General features: G+C 32.4%; 3 protein-coding genes across 3 annotated transcripts; 1 reads left to right on the forward strand and 2 right to left on the reverse strand.

The window, feature by feature from the left end:
* Nucleotides 1–998: 998 nt before the first annotated feature.
* Nucleotides 999–13,375, forward strand: LOC123910439 (basic helix-loop-helix protein A-like). Its single transcript, XM_045961541.1, has 7 exons — nucleotides 999–1,375; nucleotides 2,374–2,628; nucleotides 8,916–9,012; nucleotides 9,150–9,164; nucleotides 9,266–9,322; nucleotides 9,645–10,158; nucleotides 12,039–13,375. The coding sequence occupies exons 1-7, from the start codon at nucleotides 1,251–1,253 to the stop codon at nucleotides 12,959–12,961; spliced, it is 1,986 nt and encodes a 661-aa protein (XP_045817497.1). The 5' UTR covers nucleotides 999–1,250; the 3' UTR covers nucleotides 12,962–13,375.
* Nucleotides 13,376–13,700: 325 nt separating this feature from the next.
* Nucleotides 13,701–17,738, reverse strand: LOC123910455. The gene is made up of 7 exons (XM_045961564.1): nucleotides 17,665–17,738; nucleotides 17,308–17,426; nucleotides 14,919–14,968; nucleotides 14,625–14,714; nucleotides 14,346–14,514; nucleotides 14,093–14,182; nucleotides 13,701–13,997 (listed from the first exon to the last, which is right to left on the reverse strand). Exons 2-7 carry the CDS (start codon nucleotides 17,423–17,425, stop codon nucleotides 13,843–13,845), a joined length of 672 nt encoding a protein of 223 aa, XP_045817520.1. The 5' UTR covers nucleotide 17,426; nucleotides 17,665–17,738; the 3' UTR covers nucleotides 13,701–13,842.
* Nucleotides 16,327–20,414, reverse strand: LOC123910448 (pentatricopeptide repeat-containing protein At4g02820, mitochondrial-like). Its single transcript, XM_045961551.1, has 2 exons — nucleotides 20,044–20,414; nucleotides 16,327–19,788 (listed from the first exon to the last, which is right to left on the reverse strand). Exons 1-2 carry the CDS (start codon nucleotides 20,308–20,310, stop codon nucleotides 18,517–18,519), a joined length of 1,539 nt encoding a protein of 512 aa, XP_045817507.1. The 5' UTR covers nucleotides 20,311–20,414; the 3' UTR covers nucleotides 16,327–18,516.
* Between the last annotated feature and the right edge of the window lie 2,056 nt (nucleotides 20,415–22,470).

The following is a 22,470-nucleotide window of genomic DNA, read 5'->3' on the forward strand; positions in this document are numbered from 1 at the left end:
ATAAAATAGAATTAAATAAGGGTATATTAGGAATAGTTGTATTAATTATTTTAAAAGTAGTTAACTTTTGCTTATAATAATGACCAAAATTTGAAGTGTTTTTTTGCTTATATTTGTGTCTGGAGGGAGTATTTGATCACGTGGCCATATAAGAATAATCCTTAATCAATATTATGGACATTGTAACATAAGTTTTTTTTTTTGTCAAGTAGCCTAGCTGCTAGAATCCCACACATTTAAATGTGGAGAAATATGAAATCTGAGGTTTGAACCCCAACCACTCAAATAATGTCTCTATTAGCTACCATTTGAGCTACACTTATGGGACTGTAACTAACATAAGTTAAATTCAGGGAGTTTAAAATAAGTTTCGATACTGAAATGGTTAGGTCCGTGATTTAAACTCCGACTCTTCCATTTATATGTGAGTTTATAGTGGTTTTACCATTTGTTTCTATCAATCAAACAAAATGTTTTGGAAATTTGGAGACTACTATAACAGTGGGTGACATTTTCAAAGACTAAAATAGTTTTTTTTTTTTTTTGTTGACGAAATGACAAAGTCATTACAAACTCACACGCACAAGTGAGAAAGCCAGAATTCAAACCCCGATTGTGATATTCGGCCTAACAGTTTTGATAATTTTTTGTCAATTGAGCTAGAACGTGCGACCGACAAGGACTAAAATAGTTTTTTTGAAAGTAGTTGTTTATTCACTACATTTATATTTTGATTTGATTTTTAATCATTCTTAAGTTTATCAACACGACTAACATACCACAACTGTGATACATTCATATAGCTCCAAAAAACCGTCTGGTAGACCAACCAGTCAAAAAACAGTCTTTCATACCCATGCTATTTCTTTGCTAACTCTTCAAATTAAATCTCTCTCTCTCTCTCTCTCTCTCTCTCTCTTCTTAACCAACAAACCTTCTTCCTTAAAAACATAATCTCTCTCATATATCTACCTCAAAGTCATACACACACACCTTTTTAAAATCTTTCTCTTTCTCAATCTCTCAACTACAAGTCTACTATTTATTCTACTTCACTAGAACTTCATCTTTTCTCTCTTAGTTTGATTTTCAGCTCAGATTCATTTTCATTGTCTATTTACTTATCATCAAACAACATAATCCAATTTTTTCTGTTTCCAACTTTTTTCCTACTTTTGGAAGAAGGGTGTTTTGGATATGATTAATTAATTAATTAGAGAGAAATAAAAGAAAGTCTTGTTTGGGAATGAATGAACAATATGGCTTCTCATGAACCTCCAATAGGTAGTAGTAAGCTTCAAAATATGTTGCAAGCTGCAGTGCAATCTGTTCAATGGACTTATAGCCTCTTCTGGCAACTTTGTCCACAACAAATGTATGTTATAATTTGCTTTCATCATTTTAATTTCTTTCGTCTGAATTTTGATTAATCTAATCTACTTCTTTAATAATACTAATTCTTACTTTTTTACTTAGTCTTGGCAACACACACACACCCATTTTTTTTATCAATATAATCATCCGTCATGGTTCTAAATTGCGGTTTTGATCATGGTTGTGGTTACGCTCAAATCTTTATTGTTTCAAAATTGAAGCAAATTGATTGGCGTGGCTGCAATTGTGGTTGCGATGATGCTACAAATACATCTTAAACATTTTTATTTGCGGTCGTAATTGTAGTTGCACGTAGACGGCAATTTTAAGTGTGTATAAAGTGTTTTAACTTATGGTTGTTGTTACGCTATGAATCTTTATATTTATCGAAAAAATGAACAAAACATGGCAAATGCACTTCAAATTGTGGTTATGATACTATTGCGTAAGTAGACTTGAAAATTCTTTATATTGCATCTGCAATTTAAAACCATGTGGTGTATTGTCCAATAAACTATTTGTCTCGATTCCTCAATGTTTATATACTACCCTGTCTCTTATTATAAGACCCTCTCAAAGTTCAAGGGTGTTGAGAGAAATAAATTTATAAAAAATGTAGAATTTTGCAAAACATCTTATATTAAAGGGGTTTATACTTAAATGGTCTTGCTAACGAGTGCTTCTGGAGCACTCTTTAAGCATTACATTTAAAGAAATTTATTATTTAAAAATTTAAACACATACAATTTTCAATGCGTTGACTTTAAACACTCGTTAGCCTTTGTCATAATTAAATACGACGAAAGTATATTTTTTTAAAGTAACACTTATGTCAATTTCACAATCAAGATTTGAACTTCATCTCTTGAAATTAAAATGTCAAACTCTTATCACCGAAAAATTGATCTCCGTCTCTTAAAGTTAAAAAGTCAAACTATTACCAATGAGCATATACTTGTCAATATAAAATTTTCACCGACAATAATGACAATCATACAGGATTCTTGTATGGGGTGATGGATATTACAATGGAGCAATTAAGACAAGGAAGACAGTGCAACCAATGGAGGTAAATGCAGAGGAAGCATCTCTACAAAGAAGCCAACAACTAAGAGAACTGTATGAATCATTATCTGCCGGAGAAACAAATCCGCCAACTCGTCGGCCTTGTGCTTCCTTGTCGCCAGAGGACCTAACAGAATCTGAATGGTTCTACTTGATGTGTGTCTCTTTCTCTTTTCCTCCTGGTGTCGGGTAATTATTTCTTCCATTATTTTTCTTATAGCTACAGTTTAAATTTTCATATACTGCAGTATGAATTTTATTACGAAAACGAGGAAATCTTATTATATGGTCACTGACATTAATTGAGACACATTATTTGGGCGCGTACATACTTATATTATTTAATTATTTTAAAATATATATTATTGAATTTTTCTCTCTTTCTACTTCTTTCAATTGTGTGTATGATCAAATTGTGTGTTTAAATACTTATGAGAGTTAATTTATATTCGGTCTAAAATATAAGAAAAAAATTGATCAAATAAAATTTATGTAACTTTTACATAAATTTGAGACAAGTACTAAAGTAGTACTAATTCTCCTTTTTATTTTCCTTTTATTAAATCATGACATAACATGAGACTAATTTTAACATCTCTAGTAATCCAAAATAGTCTCTCTTTTTTTTTACAAATATAATATTACTCCATAAATAAACGAAAAATACAAGAAAAAGTTCAGAGTATAAATGAGTATTAGAAGTACATATATAAAACCTAAAACTGAACACTTAAACAAGGTAAAAACAAAAGCAGCCTAGGAAAAACACACAAAAAAAAAGCTACACTAGCAAGAAAACAACCACATGCACACATACACCGGTGAATAAAGGACACCCCAACACACCACAAGAAGAACTGACTCCGCACAAAGAGAACAAAGAGTCAACCACTGAGGTAAGACAGACATCAACATGGGCTTCAACCAATCCGAACCACCGAGATCCAGCTTTACACCCACAACAAACTCTAACAGTTTAAGAACAAAATAGGAAGCATCACTCACTCATAGAAAGAATATGGGGTGTCAAAATTTTTACCCGAAAACCATTTTCAAGAAGTAAGTTTCATCTTATCCATTAGATACTCGCAAAAAAAAACACTTCCCTCCAAAAAGATTACATCATTTCGGATATTCCAAACGGTCCATCCAAAATAGTCCTTGTATATATATAATCTCCATCTCCATGAAGCATAATAACATTGAAATAACTTTGGTACGATATGTACCAAAAAAATAAAATTTTGGTACGATTGAGTTTTTAATGCATAACTTTATCTTGATCGTTTAATTATTCTTAGTGAGGAGTGCTAGCAACACACTCTTTAACAAACACACTCTAACACACTCTCTTCAATTGGTTAAATTTTATATGGATCCCATAAAAGTTATATGGGTCCACATTTTTTTTATGGGACCCATGTGAATTTCAACCAATAAAAGAGAGTGTGTTGGAGTGTGTTTGTTAAAGAGTGTGTTGCTAGCATTATTCTTAGTTGGATTATAGTGTACTAATAGATACTATATATGTACTAAAGTTAGTAGAATAGAGAAATTATAGTCTTTTTTGGTGAGAGACTATAGCTATTGTGAGATGAATTATATGCAAAGAAAACATGCAGCTGGAAAAATTTAATAACATACCAATTATGTTAACTTAGCTTTTGAAATGAAAATCTTTTTTTTCTTTTGTTAGAAAAAATTTGAAGATGTTAAATCATTTTCTCATAAAAGAGCTTTGGCTTTAAGTTATCAATGTTGTAGTACGTAGTAGTAGTAGTAGTATCGATGCAGTTGTTTCCACCGGTATGATACGCATTTTGGTGAAGCATGCAGAGTACTGTCACAGAGGCCCCTTGAGTATTGCTTCAATGCAATATCATATCTTCGAATTTATGAATATGTCAGCAATGATTTAATTATATACAAAAATGAACATCTTTTCATAAAAAAAATATATACAAAAATGAACATCTATTATGTTATTTTATATCATGTTTTTTAAAATACAAAAAATAGTCTACAATGTGCATATTAATATTTTTAGTGAATAGTCAAATTTGTATATTAAACCGTTACAATCGATCAAATTAGTCCTTAATTTTTATAACTTAATTAGCAATTTGTATTTGATATTGTAACACGTTAATAAAAAATGTAATTCTATTAAGTTTAACCGTATAAGAAACATGGCATAACATGTTTGATGAAGACGTGGCAACTCATGAGAACTCCACGTCATTGCCACGTCTTCATGGATGAAATTTTTTATTATAATTTGTATGAAAAATATTATGAATTGCTTTCCCAAATTTATTTTTCCTAACCAAAATCCAATAGAAAAATAACATAGATGCGTAATATTTTAGTGATATGAAGTCCAATGTTATATATTTATTTATCATGTCAGGTCAAAGACTAGTTTACCAGAAATTTACACTCTTTTTCTCTGTTAAAGTCTCACATTGATTTGCGAAATTATCTGAATTTGTGTTTATAAAGTAGAGACAACCATCATTTTTCAAGTCGGTTTTATAGGGATTAGTTGGGCCCAGTACGTATCATAGCCTCCTCCATGATCAGCTGAGCCGCCTGCTATCAGGTTTCTGATCGGATCATCTTCCATGTATATTCCCGCTCCAAGTCCGTAGCGTTGGGCATGATAGAGTGTGTTAAGAAGTCTCGCATCGGTTGCGAGATGATATGAATATGTGTTTATAAACTAAAAACAATTCTTACCTTACAAGTCGGTTTTGTAGGATTGAATTCGGTCTGATACTCCAAAATTTTCAAATTTATAATTTTGATTGGAAATTCTTGGCTCACGTAATAAATTGTCTATATGCAAATAAAAGGTAGCTAAAAAACTTTATGACACGATCCTATAGACTTAGATTGAATATGTTTCAGAAAGTATAGTAAATGAAGAGTACTTTGATCATATGTAAAGTTATGAATCTGACAAAGATTGATATTGAAAGTTTGTGTTAGAATGTATTGAGGAATTCTTTGGAGTAAGGCTTAGCTGGTCAATTTATTTAGTTGAGCATTATATGCTTGAAGAGGACGGCTATATAGTTCCATATTTCGAGAAATCAGACAAATTTCAATGCATTTTCAGAATGCAAAATAAATAACAACTTAGCTGCAACAAATAACTCACATTACTTACTATACTATCTGTATATAGAAATTTTCACTATCACATTTCACTCTCTATGTCACTATCAAACTTCAAATTTTTCATATATCATTAGCATTTGATGATTCCTATTTTTTTATATAGCTTCATAGTTTATTATATATTGCTAATACAAACATTTTGTAACAACCATCATCAAAAGGAACATAACATCAATTGGTCACGGTATATGAAGATGTGTGCATATTCCTACCAAATAAGAGGTAGCTATAGATAGGCTATAAATAGTGTGAGCATGGTCTAGCTATAATAATATATGCATAAACAAAGCTACAAGTAATTAATAAGAATAATTTTGTTGTATGTATTATTATGTAATATAGAGGTATCAATCAATACTATATAAGATTTGATGACAAATAAAAAGCATATATATAATAGAGTTTATGCATATATTATTATAGAGAAAGAAAAAAAAAGCATAATAGAGTTGAGAGCAGAGTAGGATTCGATTAGGGTGTAGTACTAATAATAATGCACTAATAATTTAATGGAATTGTAACCTAAAGGAAGCAACTAGTATTTGTTGGCTCTATTTTTAGGTTCTATACTCTTTTTTTTTTTTCACCACCAGTTTAATCTGGTTCGGAGGTCAGTTCTGATATCAAGTGGTTATAGTCCCCTCCCGATTGCAGTTGCGGGGGATCGAACCGTAGTTCTTCCTACCAAGCTCAGCGCCGATCACCACTGAACCAACTAACGATTGGTTAGGTTGTATATACTCTTATGTGTCGTTATGAGTGTTAACACATTAATTAATTTTTTACTATAGTTTTTGAATAAAAATAGTGTTTATATTAAGAATAGATAAATTAGTATTGTTTTGTATTGTTTTGTCATGCAGAAATATGAAGTGAAATGAGATAAATTAAGAATAGATAAGAATATTATACGTAAAAGTCTAAAACACAATTAATTTCATTAATTAAAAGTAATAAAATTTAGGTGAGACACTAATCTCTGTTGGGAAACTTGTGGGGCACACAAGGTGATTTCTCCCTTTCCAATTGAATTTTCTCCATATGCATGAGTCAGAAGTCGAACCCCTGACCACATTTTTAAAGAGACCAAAATTCTTACTATTTGAACCAATTCATTATTGGTAGGTAAGACTTACTCTATCCTTGATAATCTTACTAAACTCTTATATTTGTTCTCTATTATTCATTATTATAAAATAATTTTATGGGATCCTTAAACTATATAACAACAAAAGTTCAAGAGCATATATACAACAAGATATCTCTTGTACTAAATTCATGTTCCTCTTTCGCTTTTATTATCCTAATTTTGCTGTTTCAGAAGAAAAACAAACATACAACAAGAGATGCCATGCCAAGATGTAATAAACAACACTTAAATAATTTTTTCAAATTAAATTAACTTTATTAATCATTCATGTATTCATCATTATGATAAATATATATAAAATATATTTTTAAGAAATAAAATAAAGTGAGTGATAGTAATTATAAAAAAAAAAAAATCACTATAAAATTTGTACAAAAAAATATTAATTACAAGATGGCATGCTAGTACTAGAATAGTTAACCATTCATACAAAAGATAAAATACGGAGTAGTAACATTTATTCATGGTACTGAGTGAGTATTTTTATGATAAGCTTTTTTATGTTTGAGGAATTATTTTAAGATAAGCTACCACCAATAGGATTTCATTATTCTGATTCTTGTTAGTAGGATAAATTATTTAGCTAGTATTAAATACAAGGAGCATATGTAACAACCAACACCGATTTTGGTTCTATATAATTAATTTTGATGTCGGTTCGCAATACTAAGATTCATTCATTCAGAAACACTTTGAAATTTGATGAGTCATTTGTCAAACTGTTGTACTCCTATGAATGGTGTTTTTTCTTTGGTCAATTTATAATGATTTTTTTGTTGATGAAAAAATACTGTGATAATATTTTGACGAGTCGTTTGTCAAAAAACTGTATTGTCATTGATATTGTGTGAGGTGATATTTTGATGAGTCATTTGTCAAACTATAGTATTTTTACTAAAATTGTGCCGATGTTGCAATAGTGGCATTATTTGTTAGATTATTCGGTTAGATATATAGTTGGACATTGCATTTTTATTATTTAAAAGTATTAAATTTATAGGTATTTCATTGTGTTCAATTTTTTTCCTTTCTATTTCAATGTGAAATTTAACCAATCTCCTTAGCCTTTTTTCTATTCAACATGAGACTTAACTAATCTTATACTTGCACAATAACTTCACCATCATAAATCATCAATTCATTATATTCCCTTCAACTAGAAGTTATATTTTGTATCTATGCATTTGTACAATCATCGTTGGCTATCTGACCACCATTTTCATAAAGACTTTCGACACAAGAATTCAGTCGAATCTTTCATCGAATTATCGGCTCTACCATTATTGGGTCATGATTGGAGCTAGAGAAGCATTCAAATTAGGTTAAGAGCAAAACTACATAAGTGATTTGAACATCACATCTCCATCCAAAACATTATAATACATTCAGATTTATAGGTGTTTCTGCAAGGATTTTAGGTCGTATATATTTAGTGTGACCTAACCGGCGATGCGTTTAATAGAGCATGGAGGGTCCTGGTCCTATGTATCCCTAAACGATTAGGGAATCAGAGTCACGTAGTTCTCTTGGTGACCGACGGTATGAGTGTGTATTTTATGAGTATCAGGCTAGCAGGGTGTTAGGTATTGATATTGGTTTTTCTGTGTTTGGCGAAAAAAGGAACATGATCTTTTCTGATGTTTATGATGTCTTACATACAGGCGTGTCATGGGAGATAACGGGGGGATGTAGTTGAGCGATTATAGAGAATAACAAGGTGGTGGTGGAGTAAACATAAGGAGTAGTGATCGAGTTCAACTTCCACTCTCCTCAACCTCTTCCTAGTTGGTTGTTACTTGGTCAGCCGATAATTGTACCCTCATTATATGGGACGAGTTAGAATAGTTATGAATAAGGTCTAAAAGGGTCATGATGGTCCAGGCGCCTTAACCAAATAGTACTCGAGAATTTTGTCGGGAACAATAAATCTTCTAACTTATAAAATATTCAACTTTCACTTTTCTATTCAATGTAGAACTTAACTCATCTAACACTTATCACAATTTTATTATTACATTTTTATTTTATTACTGGATTATGATTTTTTTTATTGTTTTTTGACAAGTATGATTTTTTTTTTTGTAGAAGTATGATTTTTTATCTAAATTGTGTGTTTGACACATATTGTATGCCGCATTATAAGGTTGCCGGGAAAGGCATACACGAGAAGGCAGCATGTGTGGCTCACGGGTGCAAACGAAGTGGACAGCAAAACATTTTCAAGAGCTATTTTAGCCAAGGTAATCACCAATTAGCACATAATTAATATTTAATTTTTGTGCTTAGCTTGATTATCATGATTCATGAAAGTTGAATTTACTAACTAGCTTGTCTTCTCTATGGTGTCTCAATAATGACAAATTTTTTCACCTATTAGAGTGCTAATATACAGGTAAAATTTCTTCCAACTAGTTTTATTCAATTTAAATTTGTAATTTTGTACTCCGTTTAATTCTAATAGAAAGCATAAAAATGGTGCTTTTTTTTTATCAGACTGTGGTATGCATTCCTGTATTAGACGGCGTTGTTGAGTTCGGCACTGTAGAAAAGGTAACATACTCACTTCATCTAATTGTCGCACTCTTTTTTGTCAAGCCAGTAGTAGTTAGAAATTTTATTTTGAAAGTGAATAAATAGTGTATCACAGGAACAATTGTCGCACTTTTTAAGCGGATTATTGAGTATACTAATTTCTATGATATTATTAAAAAATATAACTAATATTTTATTAATATTTTAAAATGGAAAAATAACATATAAAACAAACAAATATTTTAAATGGACACTTAATTTGAAACAAATGGGAGAGTTGAACTTGAATAAATGCATATACACTCATTTCACTTTATATTTATGTTTGTTAATTTATTAGATTCAAGAAGACCTTAATTTCATCAAACACGTGAAGAGCTTCTTTGTAGACAATCATTCAATGCCGCCAAAGCCAGCATTATCAGAACACTCAACCTCTAACCCAACTTCTTCAACTGATCACATTCCCATCATCATGTACACCGTGGCAGACCCACCCATGACAAATCCTAACCAAGATGACATGGATGAAGACGAGGAAGAGGAAGAAGAAGATGATGAAGAAGAAGGTGAAGTTGAATCAGGATCCGACAATGAAATAGGAGGTCGTAATCGACGTGCAACTTCAATGACACCGATTGTGGAGCCAAGTGAGCTTATGCAGATTGAAATGCCTGACGATATTCGAGTCGGATCACCAAACGATGGTTCGAATAATTTGGACTCAGATTTTCATTTGCTAGCAGTGAGTAACCAAGGAAACCCATCAGGTCAAGTTGACTCTTACAAAACTATGTCGACACGGAGGTGGGGTCCAATTGAAGACTCGGTACAAGTTCAACCGCCATCTTCAGGTAATTGGTAATTTATTAGTAATTAGTGAAAACAAACATGTACACATGCTTACATGACACAACATTATATAACAAGTGGCACTTCAATCTATCACAAAATAAAAACATCTAAAAAGTTTGATAGCAAAGTGATCGACTTCTTCAAATTTGGGGCCTCATCAAATCAAAAAATTAATTAAGCATATAATTGTATCATATTCATGGGGATATCCGCATCTCTGTCGCAAGACTCATTTTTAGTTTTTGGTTTATTGTTGGATCTTGCGTATTACTATTCAATTAAGATCGAACGATTTACCGATATCTCAATATAGTATGATCACAATTAGCATAGAATCCAATTTAGAATAAGATGTTGATGGAAGAGAATTGGACCACATAAAGGGAAGGTAGAGTTTGGGGGGCTAAGCTAGTCCTGGTCATTAGATTCAAACATAGAGATCTATCTATGTGGTCCATCCTAATTAATTCCATTGTCTACCACGTTACTAATTAACATGGGGTCCCTGCAAAATCAGAATCATCTTACTTGCTCACTGCTCAGCCACTAAAGATATTAACTCCCACGGTACATGTATTATTATACGTAATAATACAACATATCCATGCTTCCCCGTGCAATATATATAATTGTTTCTGGATAAAAGCACATAAATTATATAGAGCGATTTCTAGCTCATGCGTATGAAGAAAATTCGATTAGTAAAAAAAAATTATCTTGTGTATTTCACAAGTTTCCCGACGGAGTTCAATCATCACTAACGACAATGAAATCTTCATACCAATATCATGGTAACCAAAAATCATTGTAACAGGAAAAAAAAATTATCTAGGAGCACTATAAATTTATATTGCGGGTCTAGCCACTAAAATTGAACTATTCGAAAAGGAAAAAAAAAGTTCACAAACTTATTTTACCAATTAGTTAAAAAAAAAAAATACTTTATCAAAAAAAAAAAATCGATATAGAAGCACATAGATTTATATAGGAGCACTATAGTCCGAGTTTGTTTATAGCGAGGCCTAATTAAAATTCGAGAAATGATAAATAATGTTTCGGAACATTAATTAAACATATTAATAAGAAAACTTTATTTTAAAACTTGTGTATTTAACACCTCAAAAATGTAATCAGTGACTTTTATTTTATTTTCTACACTAATTTTGTCTGTGAATTTTTTTTTTCTTTTTTTTGTATATTTAATACTTAACGGGTGCTTCGGAGAGACCCTTAAAATTTACCATAGCTAGAGAATCTGACATTGGCAAGAGGTAGCCACAGCAAGATAATTGATTAAATTGAAATGAAAGCTATGGCTTATTATGGCATTTTCTTGTTTGCAACCAAATAGGAAAACAAGAACATTAATTGCATCGGAATTTGTTTGCAACTAGGCATGACAACCGGCGGGGACGAATTTTGTCTTTTCCATCCTTAATCTAATCCGATGGGATTCCGATGGAGTGAAAAAATAATGTTATGTCATGAACTTGAAACATTTTAGTATTTGCTCAAAATAATCTCATCGACAATTTCATTTTTTAAACAGAAATTAGAGGATACGAATAGTTTAAATCTCAAATAAAAAATAAAAATTAACACACAAAGTACCTTAAAGATCCCGATAAGGATTTTTAATTTAATATAAATAAAAATATAATTTTGATACAAGTGAAGTGCATTTGGGGACGGATTCACGGTAAGCATCAGTGTTCCCATTACCGATCTCGTAGTTATCAATCTTGACATATTAGTTAACTATTCATTAAACAGCATAACATATGTTTGAACTGAATTAACTGTTTAAAAAGTTGTTAATTTAAGTGTCACATTGATGTTGAAATAACATTGACATGTTCATGTGTTATATTTGTTGCAGTGCTTCATCATCCATTAGAAGACTTAACACAAGAAGACACACACTACTCTCAAACAGTATCAACCATTCTCCAAAACCAATCAACAAGATGGATCAATTCACCTTCTATCAACTACATTACTTACTCAACCCAATCATCTTTCACCAACTGGACCAATCACAACTTCCACGCGCTGCCGCCGGACTCCAACACCTCGCAATGGCTCCTCAAATACATCCTCTTCACAGTCCCATTCCTTCACACCAAAAACCACGACGAAACCTCCCCCCAAACCAATGACACTTCCGGAGGACTCAACAATGATCCCTCCGCTCGGCTACGCGGTAAAGGAGGACCGCAAGACGAGCTCAGCGCGAACCATGTTCTCGCTGAGCGAAGACGGAGAGAGAAACTCAATGAGAGGTTCATTATTTTACGATCATTGGTTCCCTTCGTTACGAAGATGGATAAAGCTTCTATATTAGGTGATACGATCGAGTACTTGAAACAGCTCCGGAGAAAGATTCAAGATCTCGAGACGCGTAACCGTCAGATAGAATCTGAGAGGAGTGGCGGAACCGTTTTGGTTGGTCCCACTGAGAAGAAAAAAGTGAGGATTGTGGAAGGGTGTAGTGGGGCTAATAGAGCGAAAGCGGTTGAGGTAGTTGAGAAGGAGGTTGTTGCGTCGGTTCAAGTTTCGATTATTGAGAGTGATGCTTTGTTGGAGATAGAATGTTTACACAGAGAAGGTTTGCTGTTGGATGTTATGCAGATGTTGAGGGAGTTGAGGATTGAGGTTATTGGGGTTCAGTCTTCGCTTAACAATGGTGTTTTTGTCGCGGAATTGAGGGCTAAGGTGAAGGAAAATGAAGCAAATGGGAAGAAAGTTAGTATTGTGGAAGTTAAGAGAGCACTTAACCAACTTATACCTCATAACATTTAGTATATGTTTGGAATTCACACGAGTTCGGCAAAATAATGATGGTACAATGTGATTCTGTCAAACTCGATGTCAATCCAAACATATACTTCGTAGCTATGATTTTGGCATATGTTATACACTGGCTTAATTATATGTACATAAAAATCTCAACTCAAGCCAAATATGAAGTAAAGCCTAGTAATAAACAACATTTGGAGATTTGAACTTTCTACTGCTGCTGCACTGATTAGAAGATGATGATTAAGAGAAATTAGGAATATGTATTGTATTTAGAATCTTAATTAGTGAATTAAACTAGGTGAAGTTCTATTTAGTGCATGCTGCTTAATTTATGATGTTGAAGAATAATTTGAAATTGATTTAGAAAATGTTTGTACAATTACTTTCTGATTAGTATATATGAAGCTTACTTATGAAATAATTTCTAAATAAGTGTATGCTTAGGAGGGTCTTTTGATAAATTCATACATAAAATTATTTATACATATCATTAGATCGTGCTCCTTTGTGGGAGTTGAACTGCTATTATTATAAATATGAAGCATGGCACAGACACGGACATCGGACACTGACACGTTGACACCGATAATAATTTGAAAACATGACATAATTCAATGTAATCACCAGTGTCGATGTCGTGTTTGGTGTTCGACAGCAAGGCATGTCCGGACACCGGGACATGCCTAATCCGAGGAGTGTCTATGCTTCATTTACATGATCAAAGACTCTTATGGCACAACAAATCAGCAATTGAATAAAACTATGCATACTATATATGCATCAGAAATGATTGTTTTATTTATTTACATTTAGTTACATAATCTTTTAATTTGTGTCCCTCACAAATTTAATTGCTCTCTTATTTCCAAATGAAGAGATAGCTAGTAAGTCCATTCTTTAGGGAGAAATATCCCTTGAGAAGAACATTGTTTCTGAGATATAAAACTACATTGCTTAGATGCATCTTTCCCATCATTTTTCATTTCTGTTGAATTATTATTGTACACTTCGCCGCATCTTGGTTTGTATTTTTGAGCTGCAACCAGATGAAAGGCCATGTTGAGGGCATTTGCTACACACAAAAAAAAATGCTAAATTTTATGATTCTAAATTAAAACTCTGCTTTGATACCTTTTGGGGGTGATATCTGCACACCTAATGCATGCACATTAATGTTTAGAGCTTGAACAACTCGAGCGGGAAGTAAGACCGGTGCACAAGCTGCAAAATAATTATAACCATAAATAACGTGCATATATAAATCAAAAATCAGCATATTATATTCGGTATATAACACCAATTGACGAGCTTTTAACAAAGACTTTGACATATATTTGGATAGATTGAGTACTCAACACACGTGCACATTGTATATATGACCAACCTGGCTTTTTTCTTGGCTGGAACTTTGTATCTGCTCTTTGAGGTAAGAATACGCCGGTACCACACGATCCATGACTTGGTTCTAAAAAAATAGCTCGCATTCCATTTCCAACGCCACAATTTGCAAGTTTCAGCCTTTGGTACGACAATCTTGAGGTGGATTTTGAATACTGAAACAGACATTTTGATAAAATATTAACAAGAAGAAAAAACCATAAGGTATATGAAAATAAATTGTAGATAGAAGATAGTGAAATACGTCCATCCAATAAAACAGTACCTGTGACTGTGATTCTCCAAATGATTTGTGATCAACCAATTTTTGTTGGTTTAGGACCTTTTGATTTTGGTCTCGGTTACTCATACATACCTGAAGAAACGAAATTATGTACAGAAATTATTATAAGATAAAATAAAAAGCCGCAAACATTTAATCCAACAGTTCATTCTAGTATAACCCGGGTTCAAATCATGATTGAAAGTCTGAAACAATCTTTGATAAGAGGTTTAAAGACAAAAAAATAAAATAAATTAAGCGATAGATATCATAGAGTAGTAATCTAGAAAAGCTTGCCTCGTCGAGAACATAAGAGGGTAACCAAAGCATTCCTTCTTCATAACCAACTTCACAATCATCATGAACAGTATTAGTTGTCATGGCTAAAAATAGATAAGACAACAGAACAGCTTAATGTTGTTTTGTTATTGTTTCAGATTTTGAAGACAATTGGTATCTTAATTTGTAACGGTAGAGATTATAGACAAGCTTTTAAAGCTCTAATAAAGTGTAAACTTAGGTACACTATTAGTGTTTGTTGTAGTTGTATAATAGAAAATAATACTAAAATAGAAAGTAACTTTGGTGGGTATGGTTGAAGGATATGAAGGAGTATGTGGGTTGGGTAAACCCCTATTTCTCTACTTCTTGGCTTGGCTTGTAATTATATAATAAGAAATTTTTTGAATTTTTAATTTGTTCCTAACCTTGTTATGTGTATTTTTTGGTCATACTACTTGTTGACTTTTTTCTTTCATATATTTGTTTTTTGAAAGTCATCAGCTTGTTAGTTTGGTGATCAGTTTAAAAATATGTAGCTTATCATACTACCAACTTGTCAAAAGGAGAAAAGCAGAAAAGTAATTAATATTTAATGATTTAAGGGGAAAAATAGAAAAGGTGTTTGTTATCTAGGTCTTATGTTATGTACCAATAAGTGGAAGCTCAAAACTAAATTTTTCTAACCCACCACACCAAATCCTCCCATCATCTTTGAAATAATTGCATGAAACAATTATCTTCTAAGCTTGAGGATTTAATTTGTTTAAAGGGAATACTAATACATCAATAACTCTACCATTATAATATATTAAATTCAAATTCCCATTCGTAAATTCTACTAAGTCATGCTCTAATTTTCATGAAATCACTTGTCATCATTACTCTACTACAACACATTTAAAATTTTATATCAAGTCAAATAAATATTAATGTCTTCTTACTTATTTATTTAACAATAAAAAATTTTGTTAATCATTCTCATAAATCACCGGTTATCAAACTAAGTGATCGAGTTACTTAGTTCCACCAAACAAACGAATTGTTTGAGAAAATTCAAATTTAATTTATGGATGAAATTTCCTTTTTTGAACAAACATTATGTTTGCTGCTATTAAAACCTTTAAATCTTGTTTCTTTTATTTACCAAATTATCCGTCCATTCATTAAACAAGTTACATGCTAATATAAAATACATTAACATACATGAACTGTAATCTGTGAATTTAGGGAATACCTCTAATCTTGGTCACCAACAGAAGACATATTAGAATCTTTCAGAAACATATTCACAAAACATATAAACTATTAGCCCTGTGAATATGTAGTGACCTTACATTTAAATTAAAAAGCAATGATGTATTGGTCCAAATTTTTTCGAATTTTAATTCCATGAAATGTATTCAGTTTGTATTAGATTCACTACTTCAAAAAACTATATACTATTGATGACAATTCAAATGAATTGCTTGAAAAGTTCAAACACTGTTATATTTGTCAAAGTTGGCTGCAAGAGACCCAATGAAGAGTTACTTGAACCTGGATATAGGTGATTCAATCAAGTAATTTGAACCTGGATATGCAATGAGGAAGGTGCAAGGCCGGACAGGAATCGTAAACACAATGAATGACTAGGATCTCACTGCAGAAAAAATGTCACTGCAGAGGATCCCAACCCGTGCAAGGCCACATTTGGTTCACAGCAATCTTTTTAGATGTTGACATATATCAAGTTTTCTGTTCTGACTCTTTACTTTGGTGGGTATGAGTTATTGCTCTGTCTAGCTATTGCCTGAAGAAATCTTGCAAAGCTTAGAGTTCTTCATCTGGTGTACCCCTTATGCTCCATTTTATACATTTTATTTGTTGAGCAAAAGGAAGACGTAAATGGAACCAGAGACATATGTCAAGTAAAATAACCTTTGTTCAACAGCACTTGACTTTTCACATTACAATCCATCGAAAATTGATAAACTTGAAAGGATTTCACAAACCATGAACGTAAAAAATTACAGTGTATCATATATTTAACTAAACTAACAAGAAAAAACAAGCATGATAAGAATTAACACGACCCAACAAACAGCCAAGTACCTTCAGGTCTAAATCTATCAAATAAAACACAAAAAAGGTAAGTTTTATCAATTTTACCAATAGAAAACTAGCCTTTTCACTCACATAAACAACAAGTGGGTCACACCACATATCAAAATTATAAATGAGGGGAAAACTTTGATTACACAGATGGATCTTTTCATGTTGAGCAAAGGTATATGTATGTTATCCCACAAAATGCCAGCAGAACTGACTTACAGTCAAATCCTTGTCACAAAATGCAACATCATAACAAACTACTTCATGCACTGGATTTCAAGAACAAAATGAAAATAAATAAAAATAAACTCACAAGGGTTCACGGTGGCAATGACTGTGAACTTGTATGTTGGGGAAGAACTTGGCGGAGGAAAAGGGTCTTCAAAAGAGTACCAACAATTATGTCCCAAATCGTCATTATCAATCATCATGCTACCAGAACAAATGAGAGAATTATTGTGACTGAAGTGAACAGAACTGCCAATCTAAATGTTTCAATTTTTCTCGGCAATTGTACTTCAACAGGTGAATCCAACCTCACTGATGAAATAATAATAATAATAATAATAATAATAATAATAATAGTAATAATAATAATAATAATAATAATAATAATAATGATTCTTCAACAATAATTGAAGAATTTTGTGGCTTTGGCAGAACTGCTTACCACACAGCTAGAAAAACCGATGTGCAACAGATCTTATCATTCTTCAATGTATTTCGTGATGACTAGGGTTCTTGATTGTGAATGTATACCATTCACAATCTGACTTTGATGTTTGAGTGAAATAAACTTCTTTGCAAATCTCTCATCACAAGAATTGGGTAAACTGCTTAGAATGTATAATTTATTATTATTATTATCATCTAATGGCTGTATATCGTAATTCACATGTGAGGGACTTCTATCCACTCTCACCCTAGATAGCACCACACATCCAGACTCGAGATTTACATCAACAGCACTCCCATCTTAGAGGGTTGGTCGGTCATTCCAGTACTTACAACACTACTGGTTCTCTAAACAAAAATCTACAGTTACAAAAGAAAATGAAATGGAAAATCAACGAAAATCGATTGGGAAATGCATTTCCTCCACTGTGTTTGAAAATTAACGAAAACTAGAAAATTAACAAAATTTCCATAAATATCTGAAACTCCCTGATTGATAGCAAGATTAGCAGTAGCTTGTCCGTAAGTAGATCAAACTAGGGCAGTAAAAGTGTGCATTGGTAGACCAATATTGTACTAAGTTGGGAAGAAACAAAATCATAACAAGCCAGCAACATGTCATCATGAATAGATTGAAGTATAAACCCAGAGAGTTCAACTGATTCTGCCTCTAATGTCCAGGTTTGGTACTTGATTTCAAAATCGGCATCATTGCAAATTTGTATTACATTCATAAATACTAACAATCCAATTATTATATTCAGAAATGGGATCGATACTGCAAAACAAGTGCAGCCAAACACATTTGAGCTTTCCTACTTTACCTTAAGACCCCTTCAATGTGTGCTTAGGACAGAATCCCCGAAACATCACTTACACACATTTTACTGGTTAGATCCAAGAGCCTATGTGTCTCTTCATCCAACTGAATGTTGTCCTTTTTCATCCTCTCAGCAACAATGAGAGGCATTTTACCAGCTGCAGCATAAGTTTTCAGAAACATGTTATATATATTTGTATTCACATGTTCAGCATCCCGAAGGATAACTAACAATTGTTCTGCTCCTTCAATATGAGCTTGCTCCTGGATGACTGTGAATGCTTCTTGGACTAACATGGGATCTGGAATCCATTTGTTCACACTAGAAATAGCTTTCATAAAATAATACAGAAATTTTTTTACATCCTTCTTTTTCAAATACCCCCGTGTAAGTAGCTCCCATGTAGGGTACAAAAGACAGACACCCTTTTCCACTAACTGATTAGAAAAACTTTCAGCCATTTCCATCTGGCCTTGGTCAACATATGAAGTAAGAAGTAAATTTGAAATTCTGACATCATTGGTACCAGAAACAGATTCCCACTCTCTATACAGATTCTCAACTCCGGCAAAGTCCCCAAGCTTCAGAAGTGACGATATCATGCAAAAATACTCATTATCACTCATTTTGCGAAAGCAACCCTGCATTTTCTTCCATACCCGATTAACTTCATCCACATTCCCCATGTTTGCATGCAAACTCAAGAGAGAGGAATATGCAACTCGAGTATCCCGTGAGGTTCTGTTCTCCATCTCTTTCAAAGTAGATGCTGCCTTTTCAAGGCAATCATCCTTTACGCTAGCATTGCGTATGTACAAATTGGTCAATGTACTAAACGTTACCCAATCTGGCTCTACTTTTGCCTTCTTTAACTGAAGCAATACTCTTTCTGCAGTTTCAATATCATTTTCCGAGGCACAAGCAGCTAACAATAAATTGAAGGTTGTTACATCCGGAGAAGTGTTCACCTTTAGCTCCTCGAAAATTTTAGGAACCTTATCCAACTTCCCCTTCGAAATGTAAAGAGACATCATCCGATTATAAGGCAGAGGACTTCGCAAAAAACCACATTCTGACATTTTCAACATTAGCGCCTCAGCTTTGTCAGCCAAATTATTTTGGACATAGGCATGAAGAAGGGCGGTGCACGTTGGTTGGCCTCTCATGTTATCAGGTAGATCCTCGAAGAATTTTTCCGCACTATTTAAACCGCGAACTTTGGTTATCAAATCCAACTGAACAGCATAGTCTCCTTCCACTAGCTTGATATCATTTTGTAATTTCATCCATTCGCAAACCTACATTTGCAATAACAAAATAATATATAATTTCTTCAAAAACAAAATAATATATAAAAATTTATAATTCTCCCAGCAGCAACATTGTTTTCACAAAATATACCAAAATCTGAACCTTTTATAAAATGTTAAATTCAAATTAACAGATATAAGGAATAAAATTCAAATTAATCGATACTGCAAATTTGAATGAATAATCAAGACCTAATTTTATGCATAGATGAAGATGAGAAAACGCGCGTACACAGAACGAACCTCGAGCGCGTGTTTGTAACGTTTGTTCTTGCGGAGCTCGCGAATCATGCGATTGATCTGGTACTTGCGAGGGAGAGTGTGACCCTCTTCCTTCCATTTGTTGATAGCAATGACGGCGCTGCGTTTTGGATACACAAGGCTCAGAAGCCTACGCCCTAGCGTGTCTCCGCCGCCGACGGATTTAGTGGCGGCGGTGCCTCTTCGTGCTGCTTCTGTAGAGAAGAGGCGAGCCACGGTGAGATGTTTTCCGACGGAACGAAGCAACATTAAGCTTTTAGTAAAGTGTCAAGTTAACTCTAGCAAAAAAAATAAATAAGTGTCAAGTAAACTGCGTGATAATCATTGGTGCGCCCTTTACATTTTGGGTTGAGTTCTTAAAACTCCATATCTTTGTATACACAAGCAAACTCTAAACCCTAATTTGTTTTCCTGTTTTTCCTCTATTTTATCTTGCAATTTTTATTAAAAAATAATACAATTTTGTCTTAACTAAGATTCGAACCCGCAAACCTTCAATGCAAGACAATATTTCCAACCACTATGACAAGTATACCTATTGTGATTAAAATTATGTGCAATAATTGATAAGCACCATCAATTTTAAAAGTATATCATATCAAAATTATTGTTGACTATATTATTCATCACGAAATATTTTTATGTCTTTTCTGATCAATGATTTTTTTTCTACCGGATCATAAATTTAGAGAATAATTATCATGTGAGATTTGGAAAATTATTATCACGTGTAATTTGAAAAGTTATTATCAAACTCAATTCTGCTAAATCAATTTTTTGTTGCAATACAACCAAACACAACCATAGTCATGTCACTAATCACATTCATTATTTTGATTTTAACATTGCAAATTTAATATTAACCGATGATCAATTGATACAACATGCACTAGCAGACAAATTGTGATTTAAATTATGTCCACAAAGTGTTAAGCTCCATCAACTTTCATAGGAAATATTTCATACGACAATTAAGCACCATCAATTTTCATTGCACAATTTAAACAATTAAAAACCAATAATCTCTTATATTATAAGTTTGCTAACATAAGCTAACCCTAAACCAAATTTTTACCCCTCTCATTTTCTCTTTCTTTTTATTGTAGCTTTATATTAAAAAAATACAGATTTGTCATCGAATCTGCATCCCTTACTTACAATAAAATCTTTCAACCGCTAAAACATGTGCTTCAATTATGTTAACCTTAATTATCATCAATTTTTTAACCCGGTTTTCAATAAATTTGAACGGCGGAATTAATCACAATTTTATTTATTTATGAATGTCTAATTAAGTTTATGTTCTTGATTATGTCTTTAATTTTTTTTTAACCTTAATTATCATCAATTTTTTAACCTTTAATTATCAGCAATTTTGTTTAATAAGTAAACAAAACGATGGGGTTCCAAAAATATTTAAAAAATATATAAAATATACAATAAGCACATAAACAAATATAGAATAATTAGTCCATGAAATTCCCTATACTACTCTTATTAAAAATGCTCTTAGAGTTTTTGTAGTTTATTTTTTATTGTTACATATTACACTTAATTAGACTCATGCACCGCATGGGTCAAAGTTCTAGTAAATAAGAAATGAGATGAAATGCCCCTTAAACCCTAATTATTTTCATATCAGTAACAGTTTTTTTTTTCTCCTAATGTCAAGCTTCCAACTAAGTACCTCTAACTTGCAAAGTGACTTCTCAACCAAGGGACTATTTGGAAAACAGGCTCATATTAGTGTCGGTGACGGTGACGGTGTATGAGTGTATGACAATAGGGCAGATGAGTAAACATCATTTCTATTTCTTCTATTATTATCAAAGATTTTTGATATTTTGAAGGGTATAAAAGAGATTTTGACTCATTTAATATCACATTTTTTCATTTATATTTTCAAAACTATATAATAATAGAAAAAAATGACATTTTATTAAGTTTTTACCGGTAAATTTTCAATGGACTGACGATTTTTCTTTTTCTTTTTTATGAAAACCAAAATCAATGCATTTTATTTATCGAAATAGTAACAATACACTAGAAATCAAAGAGGATGAAGTTTGTAAAACTAAAAGTTAAAGTGGTTAGAGTAAGAGATACCTGAGCATCCAACTAAAGTCTTTTTGATTAAGTGGTGCTCGGGGCTTATTCAAAGTGACATATCTTTACCAAACAAAAAGAAATTACAAAATTGCAATACATACATGCTCCTTTATGATATTTGGGAGAGGATCAAAGACACCTATCCACGAAAGAATTTTAATCCAAAGCGTTTGAGAAAGATCGCAACTCACGAACAAGTGATTGGAAGTTTTAGCAACTCCACAACCACCTGTTCTGTGCACACTAATTGATCTAATAATAACAATTCATACTGAACCAAATCATCTTTTAATGGTAACC

The sequence above is a fragment of the Trifolium pratense genome, linkage group LG1 (assembly GCF_020283565.1).
Source record: "Trifolium pratense cultivar HEN17-A07 linkage group LG1, ARS_RC_1.1, whole genome shotgun sequence".
Classification (NCBI taxonomy): Eukaryota; Viridiplantae; Streptophyta; class Magnoliopsida; order Fabales; family Fabaceae; genus Trifolium; species Trifolium pratense.